The following is a 21,097-nucleotide window of genomic DNA, read 5'->3' on the forward strand; positions in this document are numbered from 1 at the left end:
CAGGCGGGAGCTCCCGCGGCCCGGCGCCGGGGATCGCTACAGGCCGCAGCGAGGCCTGCGGGGCGCTGGGCCCGCGGTGACGGGCCCCGGCCGGGCCCGGCTCTCCCCCTCCCGCCGCCTCCTCCCCGCCCCGGGCGGCCGCGGGTCCACCGGGCCCAGCAGGGGGCGCCCGCGGCTCCGGGCCGCGCCCGTAACGTCGCCATGGCAACGCTCGCGGCCCCCCCCCCCCCCCCCCGCCACGCGCCGAGGGCGGAGGTTAGCAGGCGGTCTCGCGCGAACGTAAGGCGCACGCGCTGCGTGGTGACGCGAGAGGGGCCGCGGGAGCCGATTGGTTCGATTTGAATCTGAAGCGAGCGCACGGGGCCGCCGGTTGCGGACGGTGCGAAACCTCCGGCGGCGGCGACCGCCTCGATCGCGACAGGTCAGCTCCGCCCGCTGCGCCTCTCCGCGACATGAAGGCGGCGTAAGTCACTCCCCAACCCCCTGTCCTGGCCGCGGGGTCCGCCTGGGCCCGGTGCTGGGCCCGCCCGGGCCGGCGTTGCGGGGCCGCCCCTCACGCATCCTCCTCCTCGCAGTAGGGCCAAGACGCCGCGGAGGCCGGCGCTGAAGAAACCGTCTAGCCCCAGCCTGAAGGATCCCGTGGGGGTGAGTGCTGGGCCGCTGGGTCCCGCCGAGGTGGACGGGAGGCACCGGGCGGGGAGGGGTCCCGGTGGGGCTGGGCCCGCTGCCGCCCTTCGGGGCTGCTCCGAGGGATGAAGGGCCCTGTGTGTGTCCCTCCCCAGGTGTACTGCAGGGTGCGGCCGCTCAGCTGGCCCGACCAGGAGTGCTGCATCGAGGTGATCAACGAGACCACGGTGCAGATCCACCCGCCCGAGGGATACAGGATATTCCGCAATGGAGAGTACCGGGAGGTAACGGCTTGGGGTAGCGGTGGGGAGATCTGTGCCTTTGCCCTCCGCCTTGGGGCTGTGCCCAGCTCAAGGGGCTGCTCGGAATTGGGGGCCGAGGTCATTTACCCGGCTGTTAATGTTTTCCATTGATTTGTGGTGTGGCGTGCAATGTGCAAATCGGCAGCTTGTGATTTTAGAAAAGCGAGTTTTCAAACCCAGAAAACCATGTAGAGCAAAAATGCACCGTTTCCTTAGCCATTAAATAGATTCTCCTTATACAAAAAGGCTGCTTCTGTAGGGTGCAGGAGGAGGGTAAAAGGTACAAAAGCACAACTGGCAAATATTTAGACTACTTAAAGGACTTTTTCATGTAGGACTGGTTGAAAGAAACCAGCTCTAAGCTAAACCAGACACAAATGAATTAACGGTTGATTTATCCCAAATTTAAGCTGGACGAAAAGCAACGTTTCCCTATTTATAGAATAGGGAGGACAGGAGTGAAGCTGTAGGTTATGTACACAAAGCAGTGAAATGGCCTCAAGTGCAGAAAAGTAGGTAGCAGATCACAGAGCAGTTCACACTGTTACTTGATCAGTACAAATGTTTTCTAGAAAAAGAGGGTTTAAATTGTGTGTACAGAACAAGGAGCCAGAGTTTTGTAGCGCTGACTATGATTTCATAGTGAAACAGTTAAGTGCAGGTTCCCAATACAGTGGTATAACTCAAAATGAGACAATGTCATGCTGTTTCTAAGGAAAAAAAAAAAAGTTAATTGGGATGTAGTATACTTTGTTTCCGATTTCAGTATTGGAAATTCTTATAAGAAGTACATAAAGTGCTCTTCAAAGGCTTAAATAAAAAAGGCAAAGATTAGTTGAAAGTTTGGTAAACAAAGTTTTGCTCAAAAACTTAAAAGTTAAATATTTACCTAAACAAGTGTTTTGATTGAAAAGTGACCAGAATCAACAACAACAAAAAAAGTATACTGAAAACCTGTGACTGGAGAGTGAGGCTAGATTGGGAAAAAGACACAAGCTTAAAACAAAATGATTAAATGCTGGAACAACTTTGGCTGTTGTGGGTACTCCTGTGCTCAGTTCTTGTGTGGATTATGGTGGGGGCTCAAACAAAAATTCGAGCTTGAAGCTGTAAATTATGAGATTCTCTAGTCACTGGGATGCCAGGCTTTGTGATCCTTCTGGTTAGTTCTGGACTTAAGCTCTGCAAAAATGAGACAGTTGCTGCTCTTCATTGTGCACATCTTATTCTTGGAATAGTTACACTGCGTCAAGTGCCCATGTTCAAACACTGGTGTAATCCTAAAGTAGAATCTTAGAACTGCTTTCCACCATCTTACCAGAGTAAGGTCTGAAGCAAGAAACTTCTGGACAGGGAAACTTAAGGTTTAGGATGGTATATCTTTTTTTTTTTGTCTTCAGACGCAGTATTCTTTTAAAGAAGTGTTTGGCACCCTTGTTGTTCAGAAGGAGCTTTTTGATGTGGTGGCTAAACCTCTAGTGGAAGATCTCATTCATGGGAAAAATGGTAAACAAGTCCTTGTTCTCTCCCTCTTTTCTGTATATCTACCATGTGGTTTCTGATATTGCTTTGGTTTCAAACATGTGTCAAGGTTTCTTAGCTTGTCTAGGTAAAACCATGCGTACCTCATGTGCAATGAGAGCAGCTGCCCCATACAACAGCCTTGGAAGCTCTTTCTGCCTTTCATTCCTTCTAAACCTACTGACCTTTGTTATGACCTGCATGTTACTTGTGTCAGGGTCTAATCTTTTTATACACCATTAACTGGAGAAGCTTTTTTTTTTCCTGCAGGAAGGGATGACTTATCCACCTAAAGACTGACCACAGAAAGCAGTTTGTAGGGCTTGATCTCTTGGGCATGGTTTGATATCACAGCACTGGTCCTTGAAGTATCTGGCTTATGTCAGACTCCTTAGTAACCAGCATAACAACTCAGCCCTCTGCCCTGGGACTTAGTGGCTTCCTTCCGTTTTGGCTTCCAAATGCACCCTTCTCTGGGGGGATGGTAGCTCCTGTCAGCTGTAGGTGAAGTGACTGTCAGTGAGAGATGTAAATGCTAGTTTACAAAATCATCTGGGTTGCAAAAGACCTTGAAGATCATCCAGTCCAACCATGACCCTCACACTGACCGTTCTCAGCTACACCAGATCCCTCAGCGCTGGGTCAACCCGACTCTTCAACCCCTCCAGGGATGGGGACTCCCCCCCTGCCCTGGGCAGCCCATTCCAACGCCCAACAACCCCTTCTGGGAAGAAATCCTTCCTAAGAGCCAGCCTGACCCTGCCCTGGCGCAGCTTGAGCCCATTCCCTCTTGTCCTGTCACTTGTTTCTTGGCTCAAGAGACTCATCCCCCCTCTCTGCACCCTCCTGTCAGGGAGCTGTAGAGGGCGATGAGGTCTCAACCTCCTCTTCTCCAGACAAACCCCCCCAGTTCCCTCAGCCGCTCCCCATCAGACCTGTGCTCCAGACCCTGCCCCAGCTTTGTGGCCCTTCTAGTTTTGACAGTGGATTTTGATGGGCTGGAATAGTTTACAGTTAACTGTTCAAAAAGAGTTGTTATTCTTTCTGAATACATTTACCCTGGGGAAAGGCAGAGCCTGTGATTAGAACTGAGCTGTTTTTTGGCATGCAAGCATAACTTACAACATTACATAACTTTCCTGTCCCTCCTAGGTCTCCTTTTTACCTATGGTGTGACCGGCAGCGGGAAAACACACACCATGACAGGATCTCCTGGTGATGGAGGACTTCTCCCGCGGTGTTTGGATATGATCTTCAACAGCATAGGCCCATTCCAGGCCAAGCGATTTGTGAGTAGTGTGGCACTGAATTCTTCACATCGTTGCTTGTAACAGCCGAAAAACTCTAGAGAAATATTTTCTGTTCAAAGTGTGTATCTCGTGTCTAGACACGTGACTGGAGCACTTTAATAAGTAAACCAGCCAAGAAAACCCACATTCCCATGAGATCTGAAGAGCAGGGCCAAGGAGAGAGGGGTAGTAGCTTGGATGGGCATTTCATGAAGGTATATGGCTAGTCCTATAATTGTTGCTCATTCTTTTATTAACTTCTTTAAAACAGTAAAAAAGGAAAGAGTAAGCTTTCTGCGTTATGGAATGAAACCCTGCCACAAGATACAAAAGCCACAGGAAACCATATCTGAAATAATATAGGACACGATGTGAGGCTTTTCTTGTGGTCAAGCATCTCTGGATTTTTGGTATCTAAATATATTTTAAATGATACTGGAAATCTTTTCCTTGTTATCATGCTAGCTTGGGAGCTTTTATGAAATATGGCTATTTGAGAAATATCTGTTTTCTGTCAGATCTGCTTCACGTTATCCAGCAGATCGAGTGTTAGTGAGGGGCATGGTATTTGCTGGTTGCTAGACAGCTTGATCAAATAATTTGTTTTCCTGGCCAACGCCTTATGTTTGTCATTATATTGTCTAAACATACTCATTGCTCAGGTTTTTAAGCTTGATGACAAGAACGGTGTGGATGTTCAGTGTAAAGTAGATGCTCTATTAGAGCGCCAGAAAAGAGATGCCGTGCCTGTTCCAAAAACTCCATCTGGCAAGTAAGTAACTATTGTAACATGCAGAACAAATTTAGTTAATAGAAATGTTACTCTGTTATTGTGGTTTTAACTTACCTTGGTCTCTTTATCCTCTGCTTGAAAAAATGAAAGAAAAACATTAATGGGAAGTTAGTATACTTTATGTGGTTTTAGCAATTGCATAACTAAGTATTTTGATTAGAAGACTTAGAATCAGGCAACAGAGTCTATTTTTATTGTTAACCCGTCAAATGCTATGTCTTTGCTGGTGGGAATACTGTCAAGTTAAACTTGGGGATATTTTGCAAAATATTGAGATTGCTGAATGGAGGATAGAAATGTTGACTGACTGGGAATTTTGCGAGGCATTTCTTCCTGCAGCTGAGTACAGCAGTGTTGGGTGAAAGTTTATCTAATTAAAAGAAGCACTCTGAAAAGTTTTAATCTAATGTGACAGGGTGTGTTGTCAGTAGTTGCTAGTGTGAGCACTCCCATACTCAGATCACGCTCCCTGTCAGTAGATTTGCTCTTTAACTGTAGAGTCGCTGTCTGACATGTTAGCTGGCTGTGGATACTCCACTACAATCCCTTATTGTCTGTTCAACAGGCGACAAGTAGATCCAGAATTTGCTGATATGATCAACGTGCAAGATCACTGCAAAGTGGAAGAAGTTGATGAAGATAATGTCTACAGTGTCTTTGTCTCCTATATTGAGATCTACAACAACTACATATATGACCTCTTGGAGGAAGCTCCCTTTGAGCCTATAAAACCAAAGTTAGTTTTATAAAAACTATTACTCCTACTTCAATTACGCTTCTGTGAGAATTACAATATGTCTTTTGTAGCTGTAGTCTTGGCGAGTCTGGCTCAATTCATGAGAATCACTTAAAATCATGAGAAAAAAGGTGATGGCAAAGGAGTCCAGACAATAGTGTTTGTGGGCCGAGTACTGATAGTTCTGTTGCTGCTAAGACTTGGTGCTCCCTTCCTTATTATGATGGGAGATTAATAAGCAAATATTTAATTTGTTAGGCAGTGTTAGAACCCCAGTGGGATACAAGTCTGTTCATGCTGTTCTGTGAGGACTGTTCCTAGCAGGAGAATGCAGCTTGAAGAGTCAGCCCTTCCATGACTAACACATTTTTCCCTGTAAACAGTGTATTGGGCAAAAGTTGTTATTTTGTTGTTGCTTTACCGTTAGTGCAAGTTTGCATATTATTTGACTTGATGTCAGTAATTTCCATAAAAACAAACTAAATGTCTCATAAATGAAATCCTGGGTATTTTCTGGAAAGAAAGGTACTTAGCTGATGTCTACAATGAGTAAGTCTTGAGACCGTCAGAAAAAAGTCTGCAACTTAAACATGGAATTTTTTTAATTTGTAAATTTGAAATCCATTAAAGAAAACCCTATGCTTGTCCATTGCTACCTGTGTTAAAGAGTTGGCTGATTAACAAAGGCTGACTAGAGCAAAACATGCTATGTCTCTGAAACAGCAAGAACTGCCTCCAGGGTACTGATTTGAAAAGGGTTTGAGTGTCTGTAAATGTTTTTTAAAGAAGAATAAAATAATTTGGTTTAGTGTTGTGCTTATGTCCAAAAATCAGCCTATGAGAATTTTGGATTATTTCTATTTATGGAAGCTACAGTGTATTACATGTGGAAAGATTTTTAGGCACAAGCTGAATGACTTAATATTTTTTTAACCCTGTTTTTTTGCTAGGTGGAACAATTGCAACACTCCTGTGCGAAATGGTGACTTTATGTATGTGCATAAGCATATTATTCCTGATACTGGAAAGAGAAATTTTCTTTTAGTAGAAGCAGAAAATAAACTCAGACTGACTCCCTATCTCTTCTTGCTTTACTAGTGAATATAGGATGCTGTTGAAGCCATCTTGCTTCTGTATGCATGTAGAAAAACAATAGCTGCCATCGAAACTGATGATTTCCAGTAAGAATTGCAATTAAACGTAGCTTCTAAATTAAAGCAGTAGCTGAAGTGTAACTAATCTTGGCCGAATGTGTGTCCATGTACTTGTACTACTTCTTCCATCTGCTGTATGGATAATTGACATATTCAGTCTGAATTTTGTAGTTAAACAAAAGATAATTTGCATGACAGTGCATTGTGCATAAAACTCCACTCAAATTTAGTGGGTTTTTTGTTTTATTTCCTCCCTGTCCTTAAGACCTCCACAATCCAAAATCCTGCGTGAGGACCAGAATCACAACATGTATGTCACAGGATGCACAGAAGTAGAGGTGAAATCTGCAGAAGAAGCTTTTGAAGTGTTTTGGAGAGGTAAATCTTTAAAATATAACTTTGTAAATTCAGTACAGATGTGTCAGCCTTTACACTATCACGCTGAACACAGAATTGGCTTTGCCAGGTGGCGAGTCTGTTAAATGAAAGAGATTTTTGGAGGGATTGTTTTTGTTCTATACAGGTCAAAAGAAGAGGCACATTGCAAACACTCAGCTGAACCGAGAATCCAGTCGCTCTCACAGTGTCTATATTATCAAGTTGGCTCAAGCCCCTCTGGATGCAGATGGAGATAACGTGCTGCAGGTGAATTCCAGGATGGGCTCCTAAAGGAGAACTTGGGGGCATGTAGGTGTGAATAGTGTGATAGAAAAGGTGGTGAACCTTGGAGCATGGCTTACTGAAACAGTTACTGTGTCTTGAGTGGTAGTGATTCCATTTTGAAGAAATCAAAATTAATTTTTCAATCTTTGACAGAATTAGTCTCCTTTTTGTAACGAAAGTAGAGCGTTAAAATGGAGCGCTAAGCTGCTTATTCCTTCGGATTTTACCTCCGCTTCTTTTGAGCAAAACCTTAATCTAAAACTTTGAGGATTTGAATGAGCATGGTGGTTATACCTATCTTGTGGCCCGAGACAGAAGGGCTCTGCTGAACTTTTTCACAGGAAAATGTAGTGGTGCACAGCTACTTGTGCTAAGGGCTGTAAAACACCCTCAGACTTTAAAGGTGCAACACATTCTTTAAGTGTGCATGCTGGCTTAGGTTTGGGGGCGTGGGGTATGTAGAGCTAATCAACCTAATGTAATTTTGTTTTCTTTAATAGGAGAAAGAACAGATCACTTTAAGCCAGCTGTCTTTAGTTGATCTGGCTGGAAGTGAAAGGACTAATAGAACAAAAGCTGAAGGGAACAGGTTGCGAGAAGCAAGTACGTACCAACTTTAGACAGCCTGGTAATTTTAGGTGCCAATATATGCTCATGTTAGTCTTGTCCCCTAGTAAGGGACGATCATGGGAAGATTTGAAGTGTTCTGTTATGATGTTCTGATTTGATGACCTAAAATCCTCAAGTTTGGAAACCAGAAGGTTTTCCTAACACTTATTCTGATACTTCAGTTAATTACAGCAGTTATCTGTAACAAATACAACTTAGGTCCAGGCAATTTATTCTTAAGTAAACTGCTAAATAATTTGGGAACATGATCCAAATGGCTGCTTAGAGTTTTGTGTTTTCTTTTTTAAGGTAATATTAATCAGTCTCTAATGACATTAAGAACATGTATTGAAGTTCTGCGGGAAAACCAGATGTATGGAACAAATAAGGTATGCAACCCATTATCTAATTATCTTCTGATTTGATGATGATTTGGTGTAATGAAAGCTTAATAAATCTTTCATGTCCTTTATTTTAAGATGGTTCCATACAGAGATTCCAAACTGACTCATCTCTTCAAGAACTATTTTGATGGTGAAGGAAAAGTGCGTATGATTGTGTGTGTTAATCCTAAAGCTGAGGACTACGAGGAAAGCTTGGTAACTTCCTTGCAGATCTTGCCTCCCCTTCTACTCTTGTTTATCAATGAATTCTTGTACTTGCTTGGTAGATGAGAGCAATAATGTTTTTTGTTGCTTAGACACTTCAGGTAATCAAATATAATATTGCAGGGCAAATATGGCCTTGAAGTCTTATTTTTCTTCTTAAAAATGGGAACTTCTACTTGCTTGTAAAATAGGAAATGTTTCTCTTACCTACAGAAGTCCAAATAACTGTGTTTAGGTGCTTAATCCACACTATGATGGTACTTGCTAAAATTTCAGCTGGCTGCACAGTCGTTCCTTGGGGGCTGCGGTCGGGGAGGTGTTTCTGGAAGGTTTCTGGATCGCTTCAGAAGCACATGCTCTCTAGCTGGGATCTATTTGAGATTATAGCTTGATAATGTCTCTTCTAATACTTCTATCGACCTTAAAATATACCTTTTAAACTTTTGTTGGTTAGTTTTGTTGCTAAGCTTGGTTTTGTTCATTTGTAGCAAGTCATGCGCTTTGCAGAGATGACCCAGGAGGTTGAAGTCGCGAGACCTGTGGACAGACCGCTCTGCGGCCTGACGCCGGGACGGCGCCTCCGGAACCAGGCCTTCAGAGAGGAGCTCTCGCGGAGGCTGGAGATGCGGGGTGGCCCAATAAATGGAGGTAAAAGCCAGAACACTGGGTGGTTTCTACTGTTAGGAGCTGAAAGCTGTTTTAGAACAAACTATTTGAGCCATGGAAGTGCAAAAGTAACTTCACTGAACTGTTAGTTGCGAGCCTCCTCTGCAATAGGTGCTGCTCTCTTCATCCTGCAGTGCTAAACCCAGTTACTGTGCAAGTCACAAAATAATTCTTTGTTGCTGGTGATGAGTTGAATTCATGGTCCCATTACTGCAGCTCCTGGAAGGAAATTGTGCTGAGGAGGATACTTTGATGTTTTTGTATGCTTAGGGCCTACTTTAGAAATCAAAAGTTGCCTGGAGGTATGATAAAGCAATGAATCGAGAATGTCACATTTAATCTTCTCTCCACACTGTCATCTCTTCTGAAAACTTCTAGTTCTCATTAATTATTCTTAAGTTCTGTCTGCTTCATGGTACTGTGGAATGAATGATCTGTGGCTGTGTGTTGTCAAATGGAATTTTTCCTGTTCTGTAGCTTGTTGACAGACTTTCTTGGCTTTAAATCTTACAGAAACAGAAGAGCAATCTGTTTCAGAAATGTTTTCGCAGAACTTTCCTCCTCTGCCTTCATGTGAGCTATTGGATGTTAATGATGATCAAACACTTCCAAAGCTTATTGAAGTCCTGGAAAAACGCCATAAACTACGACAAATGTTGTCAGAGGAGTTTGCCAAAAACGGTAAGAATTTGAACATCAATGTGGAGCTAGATTTTTGGCGCCCTTATTGCTACTTAAGGGATCTCTTCTGTACCAGCATGAAATAAGTATCTGGTCTAGATTGATCACTTAAAAAAACCCCCTTTTTCGAGGTAATGAAATAGCTGGCAGTGTTAAATTGGTAGGAGGAAAACAGACCTGGTTTTGACATTATGGATATATGGTGAGAAGATGAAAATATATTGATTCTCTTGCAGTGCTTGCGTTTAAAACAATGCTGCAAGAATTTGACTCCAGTGTTATATCCAAGGAAAACTATATTCAGGGAAAACTGTCCGAAAAAGAGAAAACAATATCAGGACAGAAAATGGAGCTAGAACGCCTGGAGAAGAAAATTAAAACTTTGGAATTTAAGGTCAGTTTTTTCATTGTCTAAAGCTAAGCACAAAATGCATTTTCTACGTACCATTTGGCGAGCTTCTTGACATCAGAAGTTGCTTGCAATATGGATGTTAGAAACAAGATTAAAAGTTATTTTGTGAAGAACTTTGAACACTTAGATTTTTTGCTTTCTTATGACGTGAGGCTTTTCTAAATATGTTAAGATGGGCAACTTCTAAGAAAGTTGTAAAATCTTTGGAACTTTTTTGGGGTGTGGACTGTTTCTCTGAGTATTTGTACAATAGCTAATATATTCTAGTAGATGTTAACAATCAAATATAACTAGCAATTCTGGGCTTAGAGGGTTGTGCTTCGAAGAAGCATAGCCAAATCCTTCCTCTCTTCCTCCAGATTGACATTTTAGAGAAAACTGCATTAATTTATGAAGAAGACAAGCGTAATCTTCAGCAAGAACTAGAAAGTAAGAGCCAGAAGTTGCAACGTCAGGCTTCTGACAAACGTAGGTTGGAGGCACGGTTACAAGGCATGATGGCAGAAACAACCATGAAATGGGAGAAGGAGTGCGTAAGTACAGTGCCCTATTTATTGGATGTGTGTAACAGAGCAATGCTGGGGGGTTTGTTTTTGTGAGGGATTTTTATATGGTAGTAGCATTAAGAAGAGATGTGCTTGGTTGTATGGACTTGAACAGATACTTTGAACTTTTATAAATATGGTATGATAAGATAAATTCCTCAAGGAATTTTGGAGCAGCTCTCTTAAACACTGTCACTTCATTTCAATATCTAGAATTTGTTGGGTTTGTGGCACTCTAAGGTGTGGTTCTCTTGTTCTGCTGGTTGTCAGTAGAAGCCTGACGTCAGGCTTTTCCCCTTTTCCTCATGTAAACTCTTGCTCAGCTCCTGCACTTGACAAGCAATAAGAAAAGGATATCTGAGGGATTAACTGTTACTATTACAGGACCCTTGATAGAACTGCAGTTTGACCTGCTCCCATTTGTCATAAGTCAGGAAACAAAATGGTGATGGCATTAAACATGGTACTGATCTATAATCTAGGAAGTCTTTCTTTAGCTCCATATGTCATTATTTCTGATAGCTTGTATCTCAGTGGGGAACACTTGCATTCCATGTGGAATATGTAATTCCCTTCGAACTCTCAGTGCAAGTACTTGTGCTTTTGTGTGAGGTGCTTCATGCTTCCTTGCTTGTCTCTAGGAGCGTCGTGTAGCAGCAAAGCAGCTGGAGATGCAGAACAAACTTTGGGTGAAAGATGAAAAACTGAAGCAACTGAAGGCTATTGTTACTGAACCAAAAAATGAAAAGCCAGAGAGGCCTTCACGGGAGAGAGACCGAGAGAAGCCTGTTCAGAGATCAGTGTCTCCTCCACCAGTACCTGTAAGTTGCCTCTAAAACACTTCTTGATATAAGGAAAAATACTTTTATAAGAATGAATTAAAGTGAAGGCTGCTTCTATTTAGTGGCTTGAAAATAATTCCCAAGCACAGAATTTGGATAACTTGAACTTGCTTTGAATTCTTTGTCTCCTGTTGTATTTATCAGTGCTCTTTTTTTTGTGCTCCTACCTTCTAATGCTACTCGTATTGGAAGAATACCTGTTTCTTAATGGCGTCACTGCAACACAATACCTCTCCAAAACCATGAGCTTGAATAGCTGAATTGGTACTCTGCACATTGTCAGTATTCATTATTTTATTGCCTTATGACTTGACAGTTCTGTGTGTTCACTAACTTCTTTCCTGTTCTCTCTAGCCTTCTAGTAACTTTACTCAAGTCCCTAACAGCCAGCAGCTCGCAAGCAACCTGCAGGAGCACAGACGTTCTAATTCTTGTAGCAGCATTTCTGTGGCATCCTGTGTTATGGAATGGGAGCAGAAAGCCCCTTTGCACAAGCCTACCAGTGGCACTCCTAATGCAAGGAGTAGACAACAAGAACCAGGACAAAGTAGAGGCTGTAACACCTCAGACAGAAGGCGAGGGATGTGCTGGACTGGAGTCGAGGTTCCCAGGCGTAGAGATGAGCTAGAAATAGAAGAGGATCAATGCTGCAGGGTTAGTGCTGCTCCTGTCAGTAGCTAAATGTAGCATTGCTTAGTCTGGCTCAAAAGCTCATCATGACTGCTTTTACACTGAGCACACGTAACATAGATTGGAGTTTTCCCTGAAATATATTTCTTGTAGGACAGAACTGTGTCCAAATTGAATCTCACTGCTCATTCTCTTCTTGATGTTTAGAAACTCCTTAAAAGCAGTGTGTGTATTTCTTGCTGGTGTGTAGATAGCCTTGTAACGACCTCTGAACTAGCTAGACTTTCTTTAGCTGTGAATGTCCTTGTGTTTTAACTTGTGTCTGTCTCCTCAAATCTATCTTGCAGCCTACAATGTACCATAGTCTGTCTGGGCAGCTTAAAAGGTGGTTTTGTGATCCATGTCTGCAAATATCTCCTGGAAATCTCGCTTGTGTGACTTAACTTTAACTCTCTTAGAATAGTCCTCCCTAATTTTCACATCTGAATTAAAACTGGGAGCTTTGCCTACATGTGGGAGACTTTTTTTTTTTTCACTGAACTGATGCGTGCAGATGTTGGTAGCGGTGGTGTCTGTCATGTTATAGTGCTGTCACAGTGGCTCAGGTAAATCGGAGAGAATTGTACAACCCACAACCCTGGCCTCTTGAGAGAGCTTCTGGAGAGGAGGGAAGTTTATCAGGGTGTGGGTCATTTTTTTGAGAGTGTTCTCAAAATATCTGTCACTTGCTAGCCCTCTGAAGTCAGGGACATGCTTTTAAGCAAATGCTCTTCCAATTAATTAATAGATGAGCCACAGTCAGCAGAGTAAGGCATGTGGTCTCTGCCACAGTAAAATGTGACCAGTGGTAGCACACCCTCTCCTTACATCGTAACTTCTAAGGCATCTTAGCAGAATTGTTTCAAAAAACCATCAACGGAAATAAGTGCATGCCCACCAAAAGGGGGAGAAAGTATTGAAATTCTTTCTTTATTTTAATGGAAGATTTTTGCTGAAAGCCCCATTTCCCTCTATACGTTTAATTTCTAAGAGACTTGTAAGAGGTTTATCTATAAAGGGTACAGCCAATCACTGTGTTTATTGGTCAAAGAAATCCTGATTGATGCTCTTTGCATGAAAATACAGTAGATGGGCTTTTGCATTTGTGGGCCTGGGTTATGTAACCTCACCATGATTCAGAGGCCTATAAAATTAGCGTGTCAGTGGAGCAGAGAGAGTCTAGAAATAGTCTTTCAAAAGCCCAGTCAGATGTCTTGAAGAGACCCAGGTTTTTAAACAAGTCTCCAGAATATTCTGATTTTCCTGAGCAACTGGCAATAATATTAATAAAATAAAACCACATGAACCTGAATGATTTTTCGTGGATTTCCAACAACTGAGTTCAGAAGCGATAGCACTAGTACAGGGGATTCTTCCTTTGCGCTAGCTACTCAGATGTGTTATGAGGCCTTGTACCCTTTAGAGGTGTTGGAAATCCATACTTGGTCTGCTTGCTTTGCTACCTCAAAAAATGTGGTTTGGTTCATGAATGTACCTATGGAAACATAAATTTCTCTTTCTGGTTGGTTAATATGTTTGTAGCAATCTGTTTTGATTTGGAAATGTGGAGGAGGATTACTCAACAAAGAAATCCTTCTTGAGGAAACTATTAGGTAGGAAATGCAACAGATTGTTTAACAAGTAAAATTTACCAGAAACGGGGATTGGCATGGAAATAATTAGTTAATAATTTTATGCAAGGCTTCTGGTGATGGTGTCTTTTGGGACATGCTCTGGAAGCACTTTAGGAACTCACTCTTTGAGCTTCATACAAACACATCTTAACCAGACCCGCAAAGTTCACTTCTGCTAATGATACCCTCTGAGAGATTTACTGTGTGCTGATTTCTCCTGATTCTCTTCCGCTCTGATCAGAACGTGCCTCCGGTTCGCCTCAGACACCGACGGTCACGCTCAGCTGGGGAGAGATGGGTGGATCACAAACCACCTTCTAACTTGCCCACTGAGACAGTCATGCAGCCGCACGTCCCCCACTCCATCACGGTAGCGGCCGCAAGCGAAAAGGCGCTAGCTAAGTGTGACAAGTATATGCTGACACACCAGGAGCTAGCCTCTGATGGAGAGATTGAAACAAAACTCATTAAGGTAAAGCAAATGCCTTCATTGGAAACTTGTGATAACCCTGTCAGAACCTATTTCTGGCTGTGTACTTGTGCTGCGGGCTTGCTGGCTAGCGAAAGGGTATGTTTGACTCAGTCTGCTAGGAGATTAAATTTGAAACTTATGCAGTTGGATTCGCGGGAGCTTTTTAGAGTCTGAAAATACTTTTCTTGAACTTTGTCATTAAAAGTGGTTTATCTCGGTCACCATTTCCATTGAAAGTAATTAAGTTTTTTTTCCTCTAGTAAAATGCAATAATCCATTTGTAGTGAAAGTTCCTTAGACTGGCAGCTGCAGCTAATCTCGTGGAGTCAGTCTTGTCGGAGTGATGTTATTTGATTTCCACTAGCGGTATGAGTAAGCTTGCTGCAGTGATGGATACTCAAATGCTGCAGGACATAATTTCTTGTAGTCAACTGCCAAACAAATTGGTGAGACAGCCTCAGCTTTGAACACTTGCAGTGCTTGTGTCCCAGAACACTGACTGTACTCACCCAAGGCAAATTGAGAGCTCTTTGTAATTTGTAGCAAGAAGCTTTTGATTCTTTTTTTCTACAGTCACAGGCCTTCCAATATTGGTTTTTTCTTTTTTTTTAGTTTTAAAAAAGCTCTCACTCCTGGAAGATAACCTTGTAGGTTCCAGCGATAGTTCCAAAAGCAAAGGCTTGCACAGCTGACAACAGAACCTGTTCGTGCTATGGGGATGGAACTACTGAAACTAGGCCCATGATGAGATTTCTGTAGCAGTTAGTCACACACAGAAATCTTTGTCGTGGCAGTGACTGCTCTGAGCACCAGGGTAGATGGTGTTCGCTCTTTACTGCCCTGCGTGTCATAAGGGAAGATATATAGTGGGGGAGAGTGTATTTGTGCACATATTCTTGCTGGCTGTTAACCTGCAAGGCTTTCCTTAAGCATTTAAGCTTTGACGTGAAAACCTGTGCTGTAGCCATCTGATTGACCTCATGACCATACCTTGTTAACTGCTTCTGTTTTCCAGGGTGATGTTTTCAAAACCAGGGGTGGTGGACAGGCTGTTCAGTTCACAGAGATTGAAACTCTGAAGCAAGAATCTCCAACTGGGTGAGTTGTAGTCTTAATTTTAGGTTCTGACGCTGCGGGAGATACGTAACTCCAACAGTGTGTGATTCTGGTCCGGAGGATTTAACAGGAAGTTGCATCTATTTTAAAGTTGTATAAAAGTAACTCAGAGAGGCTTTTAGATACTGTAGCTGTTTATAAGGCTGCTCAGAGCAAAGTACTTATTCAGAAAGCATAAAATGTATTCTCTTGTTTGTGAGAATCTGCCAAACTAGGTGGGGCTTGTAACTCTTTTTCCCTATACTCCTCTTCCAGTCGAAAGCGAAGATCATCACCTTCCAATGCTGACCCACCTGAGGGTGCTGCAGACTCGGAATGGACTGATGTAGAAACCAGAGTAAGCTAAAAAAGGAAGAAAGGAGCCATCTTGTGCTGGATCTGTCTGAGAGTTGGGGTAGTGTTGATAGCTGGGTGGGGGTGAGCAGTAGAGACTGACCTTCTGTGTCTTCTCAGTGTTCTGTGGCTGTGGAGATGAGGGCGGGATCAGCTCTTGGACCTGGATATCAGCATCATGCTCAGCCCAAGTAAGTGCATCTCCCCTTCGTAGCTGGGGTGTTGCATTCTCTTCCCTGGTACATCTGAAGCAAGAACTCTTCCCCCCCTACCCTTGACTTTGCTGCCCTTCCCACTGTGGGTTTGGGGCACATACCTCTCAAAAGATAAGCAGGCCTAGTCAGTGTGGGAAACTGGTGACAGAGTAGATCTGTAGCAGACTTCAAGCAGAATTATTAACTTGTCTTCTAGTAAAACTGTCGTTTGATGCAGTGAGCAGAATGTCAGATTTGGTTGTGTGCTCTCTTGGCTGTAAAAAAATAGGAACTAGGATGCCTGGCAAGTCTGGAATGGCATCGGGTTAGGGCTGGCAGTGACAAAGTACAAAGCTGTATCCCTCTTCTCCCTGCCCCCAGCCTTTAGCAGGTGCTGATGCAGTAAAATAGATTCATTTTTATATCTTCAGATAACTTTAATCTAAAAAAGGTTACAAATACCTTAGTATTCATTTCAGTGTAGCTTAGGGAGGAGGAAACTGTGGGATATACCTAATGATATACTTGAATGTAGCTCCTATTCCAGCTGCTACCTGCTGTGTAATTGTCAAGGCACCTGTAAGGGAGGGCTCTAGTCATGCTAGAAGCAGCTCCTCTCTTGCCAAAGCACAGATAACAGTCTGAATTCTTCAGGGCTGTCTCATCATTCTTTAACGTGGTGGGATCTATGGTGGTTACATGCATAAACACAAGCTTACCAAAGCAGAAGGCCCAATTTAGCAAAAAGTCCAAATGATCCAGCGATTTGTAAGGCTTGTACCCAACACCTGAGCATCCATGTCTAACATAACACTTCACTGACAAAAGATATGCTTCAGATAAGAAAGCTTTGTTAAACTAGGTCTTGCAGAACAGAATTCAGTATCCAGATTTGGCCTCTTATAGGTGCTGGCGGTGCTGTGGAAGTCACCTGTTCAGCTCGGGAAGAAAATTTGCTGTTTTGTGAGACAAGTTTATAGGCAGGAGGGGGCTGGAGAAGTAGAGGTTTCTGTGAAGCCAAAATCAGCTAAACTTACTGCATTTGGAATCCAGAGAGCTTAGATCTATGGTGGAAGGGTGTTTTGGAGAGTGTCTGAAATCAGTAATCCCTCTTTCAGATAAGATGACCAATATGTGCCTTTCATACACTTTATTACATTTCTTAGTAACTGGGACCTGCTCAAGGTGGCTGCTGTTACTTGCAGCCTTCCTACAGCCTTGTGATATTGTAGTAAATCCTTTAGTTTTCCTGTGTATTGAGCTGGAGCTTCTGTTTATTTTAATTTATTAAATAATTTAAATAAAATTTTGTTTTATGCTCATGGCTAGCTAAAAAAGAAAGCAAAATATAAGTGTTTCTTGATAAGCAAGCTCTTTAGTTGTGTTGTCACATTTTTAGCATAGGAGGTATGTGAGACGTGTATACAGCAGAATAGGTAAATAGGCTATTGACTGCTGCTAAGGAAAACTGCTGCTGTGTAAAATCTGAAAGTTATTTGTGGCTTTTTTCTTTTTTAGGCGAAGAAAGCCATGAGCATACTACTACGTTGGAATGCTCTTGATTTTTATCAGACTGATGCCAGTGATGAACTCGATAAACTGCTTTTTTATCACTACAGGCTTTATATTTTTCAAATGGCCTGTGCTAGGCAGTGGTTAAGTGGGAGCTATTTCTTGCTATCCCAAAGAAGCATGTCAGTGGTGTGTATATTTTCAGTAGATGTAGAGGGGTTCTGCCGCTGTGTCCCCTGGACAGCTGAAGGACACCTTCCATCCCGTGTTTATGAAGCCTTTGTTATTAAGCTGTATCTTTATATACTAATGAGACAAGGCTTTCACCTTGTGTATTTTTTTCAGCTTTTTCTTTTTATAGTGCAAAATACTTTGAGTCACTATCCCTTCCTTGTCAGGTCCTCTGTTTTGAAGAGGCATCAATGCTGCTATTTATTTAGATGCAATAACAAACTTTAAGAGTGTTTCTATGCCATTTCGTATTTTATTATAACTAGCAACAGCTTGGTAATAAGGATTTCTTTTTGGAAGAATTACCTTTTATTTAATATGCAAATCAGCTTGTGAAAACATGCATCTTCAAACCTTCATAGTAATGAAGCAAGAATACTGATATGAAGAGTAATGATGACTTGACATCAGACCTACTTTATTTTGTAGTGCAAGTAAATGTTTTACATCTGTAGATATGGGGTAAAAAGGTAATTTGCTCACAGATGTGGTGACAACTCTATATGTGTGGCTCTGCAAATATGTTAAAATAAATACTTTTTTTTATTCAATGTCTCTGACAAACCGTGTTCTTGTTATTTAGGGGTATGGTAAGTTACAGAAACTAAAGTAAGCACCACAACATCTTGGCTGTGTCCTGTGCAAGGAGCTGTGAATGAATGCACCTTTTGGGATACTTCTGAAGCTTAAACCAAGGAGTCTGCTTGGATCACAGCAGTGTTTAGGATAAGCTTATCTTTGTGTCTGCCAGTTGCTTTTGAGGGCAGTTGGTTTCATTTTGAGTGACTGTATCGTTAAAAGGTGTAAAAGCTTTGAGCTTTTTCCAGTATAAGAAAAAGCTTTTGTGACTAAGCTTAACTTTTTTGTTGTTTTTTATAATGCCTAGGGACTACCCTTAAATTTTTTTTAAGGAAAAAAGGGACCAGTATGGGTCCCTGTAGCTGGTATAACCCAATTATTTTCAGGTGGTCCATGAAAAGGCTTATATTGTAAAGAAACACCATCTTTTCCACAGGTCCTGGCCCATAGCTGGAGCAGAAAGCTCGGGTAAGCCTTAGCGTTCTCCTAGCTGAGAGCAGGCTCGAGCACACTCAGAAGGCGTGGGGCAGAGCACAATTACTCTGGAGCTGGCAGTGCAGCTTGATGGTTTCATAGGCTTTTGCCTTGGCCTGGGAAACAAAAAATCCTCCAAGCCGCGGTGGGCGGCCGCGCTGCTGGGGCGGCATGGTGAGCTGATGCCACTAGATGGTGTGAAATAGCCGTCAGGGCTGGTGCTGGGTCCCTCCCCGCTGCCCTGCTGCAGGGAGGCAGGCGCTGCGCTGCCTGGGGCAGGGAATTCCTCCTTCCTACCCACCTCCCCGAGTCTTGGGAGACCCCCGAGCCACGGAGGGTGTTCCCCACAGCCACACGTCTTCCTGCCTTTTGCTGTTACCCCGTGGGGGGGTAGGGATAGGAAGGGCAGCCAGCAGAAATAACACAATAAGCTTAAATAAGGCTCACGCTCCTATTTCTGGCATTTAAATTGCCTCCTTCACATACACTAGAATTAATAATCTACTATTACTGATGTAGAAGCTGTCAAAAGCGTTATCTCTTTGATTTGGATTCATCCTGTCATGGGCGTGTGTCATATTGAAAGTGTTACTGGGGAAACCCGGGAGGGAGACATGAGAAATGGATATTCAGGGCTTTGTAAAGGAAAAATATTTAGCTACGGAATGGGGCTTTGGGTCATTCCAAAAGCGATGTGAAAGGCATTCTGAGTTGGCTCTCAAAATGCTGATTTTCATATCACTGGTGGCAAAGGACACGTAGCCAAAGTGTTTTTTATCTCTGTCCTTGCCTAGTTCTGTTTTGACATGTAACGTTTTGCAAGAACTTTGCTTGGAAATACCTTGTTTTGGAGGAGAAAGCTGTTAAGCACAAACTGTTGCTGTAACCACTTCATAATAAAGGTTAATCAAAAGTGCAAAGATAAGGCCTTGCTAAGGAGGAGATCTGTCCTTGCTGGTTCTGTGAGGAGGGTGGCAATGTGGTAACAACTTGTCTCGAGTCGATGACTTGTTTTTCATGAGCCTCCACTGCCCCTGAGGTCTGTCATGGAGCAAACGGTGCTGCGGGGGCCTTTGAGCAGAATTGAGGGGCAGGGTGAAGGCTGGGCACCTCTCCTTGGCTTGAAGTCTTGACTAGTCATCACCTCTGCAGCCAGCACAGCCCTCCTGTTCCTCCCTCCTGTCTTAACCAGTTACATTTTTAATTACTTGAATGCAGTTGTTGCCTCCCAAGATGGGTGCCATAGAGAACTGAAGATTGGAACCTACTGAGCAAGAAGGTTTGTGAGCTGCCCCAGGTCCGTGTTTGGAGAGAAATGGGACTTAGGTGGGGCCTTGGGGGGAGGTTACAGCCTGGTAGCTTGAGGGAGGAGAAGATACAGTGGACCCTTGCAGCAGTGATGGCGGGAGGAGCTCTGTGCCCATTAGGCTGTTTTCCTAGCCCAGATCTAACAAGTTTTTTCCATCAGCAGAGCTGCATTGGGTGCCACCCGATCACATTCCTCTGAAGCCTTTCTTGGTGTCTTTGCATCTTCTTCACATATTTACTCGCCTGCATAGTACTGGCAGTGTTTACTCTGCAAAGACTCCGCTAAGCACACAATTTACTCAGCTAACAAGGGCTGGCATTTATTGTGGGTATCTCTGTGTGCTTGTCGTTCTTCAGTCTCCGTTGACATTCAGGGGGAAGCGTTAAAACAAACAGCAGCGCGCAGTAGGAGGGCTGCCCGTGCCACGGCTCCTCTGGGAAGGAGCTGCACGAGGCCGCCCGCTCGACGTCGGCCAGAGCCGCCTCCTGCCAGTCTGCTGTCAGTGAGGATGGAAAACCCTTTTTGAAGCAAGTGGGCTTTGGGGAAAAATTTTCATCTTTGGAAATTCAGGGGTTTTTTTCTTTGTAGTGTCTTTATACCTTCCTTTATTTTTCCCTTGAGCTTTGCACTGATAGCAGCTAACGCTTCCCCGAAGGTAGTAGCCCTGTGGAATAACTCAGAGTTCAAGCTTCAAGCGGGCAAGTTTTAGGAGGGGGGGGGCTAGCTCTGAATTTTTTATTGCTCAATAATAGAGCAAATTTATTGGGCTGGGGAGATCTCTAAACCTGAGGGCATGTTGGGGTCTTGCTGTCAGCAGCAGGAATGTTTGCTCAGGATCTGTTTGCTCTCTGCCTGGGAGAGGCAGCTGCCCCTCGCCTCCCTGGTGGGATGCTTGAACCTGTTGCTGAGAACTCGGTTATACATGGAAACAAAGCAACCTGTGTGATGTAAAGGCATGACAAGCTACGTGATTAGTGCTTTTCTTCATTTAAACAGGGTTTGTTACAGGTCCTTCTTTTTTCTCCCAGTCCTTCTGTTGGCCAGCAGGATTGTACTGTGCTCCAGCATAATGCATCATGCTATTTTGCAAAGGCTTGTAGCCCCCTGGTGAAAACAGCTCTTCAGT

The 21,097-nt window shown here is 43.2% G+C and overlaps 1 protein-coding gene across 5 annotated transcripts; it reads left to right on the top strand.

Annotated features, from left to right (window-relative positions):
- The first annotated feature begins 354 nt into the window (after positions 1–354).
- KIF23 (kinesin family member 23) lies at positions 355–18,119 on the top strand. Of its 5 annotated transcripts, none has more exons than XM_074916858.1 (24): positions 363–463; positions 579–645; positions 783–911; positions 2,330–2,435; positions 3,603–3,739; positions 4,402–4,511; positions 5,098–5,268; positions 6,219–6,260; positions 6,688–6,800; positions 6,946–7,067; positions 7,586–7,688; positions 8,004–8,083; positions 8,174–8,293; positions 8,791–8,950; positions 9,482–9,649; positions 9,886–10,043; positions 10,421–10,594; positions 11,248–11,427; positions 11,803–12,102; positions 13,993–14,223; positions 15,239–15,321; positions 15,595–15,676; positions 15,793–15,863; positions 17,385–18,119. In XM_074916858.1, exons 1-24 carry the CDS (start codon positions 453–455, stop codon positions 17,398–17,400), a joined length of 2,934 nt encoding a protein of 977 aa, XP_074772959.1. In that variant the 5' UTR covers positions 363–452; the 3' UTR covers positions 17,401–18,119. The 5 variants fall into 5 exon arrangements, with proteins under 5 accessions (XP_074772961.1, XP_074772960.1, XP_074772963.1 ...); XM_074916861.1 differs by having other exon boundaries at positions 368–463; positions 576–645; XM_074916860.1 differs by lacking the exon at positions 13,993–14,223 and having other exon boundaries at positions 355–463; positions 576–645.
- The last annotated feature ends 2,978 nt before the right edge of the window (positions 18,120–21,097 follow it).

This window comes from Athene noctua, chromosome 13 (genome assembly GCF_965140245.1).
Source record: "Athene noctua chromosome 13, bAthNoc1.hap1.1, whole genome shotgun sequence".
In the NCBI taxonomy this organism is placed as follows: domain Eukaryota; kingdom Metazoa; phylum Chordata; class Aves; order Strigiformes; family Strigidae; genus Athene; species Athene noctua.

Excerpts from the sequence above, each read along its gene's own strand:
- KIF23 (XM_074916861.1), top strand. Across the intron at positions 3,740-4,401 it reads CATTCCAGGCCAAGCGATTT|GTTTTTAAGCTTGATGACAA; the intron begins GTGAGTAGTGTG and ends CTCATTGCTCAG. Across the intron at positions 15,677-15,792 it reads GGACTGATGTAGAAACCAGA|TGTTCTGTGGCTGTGGAGAT; the intron begins GTAAGCTAAAAA and ends GTGTCTTCTCAG.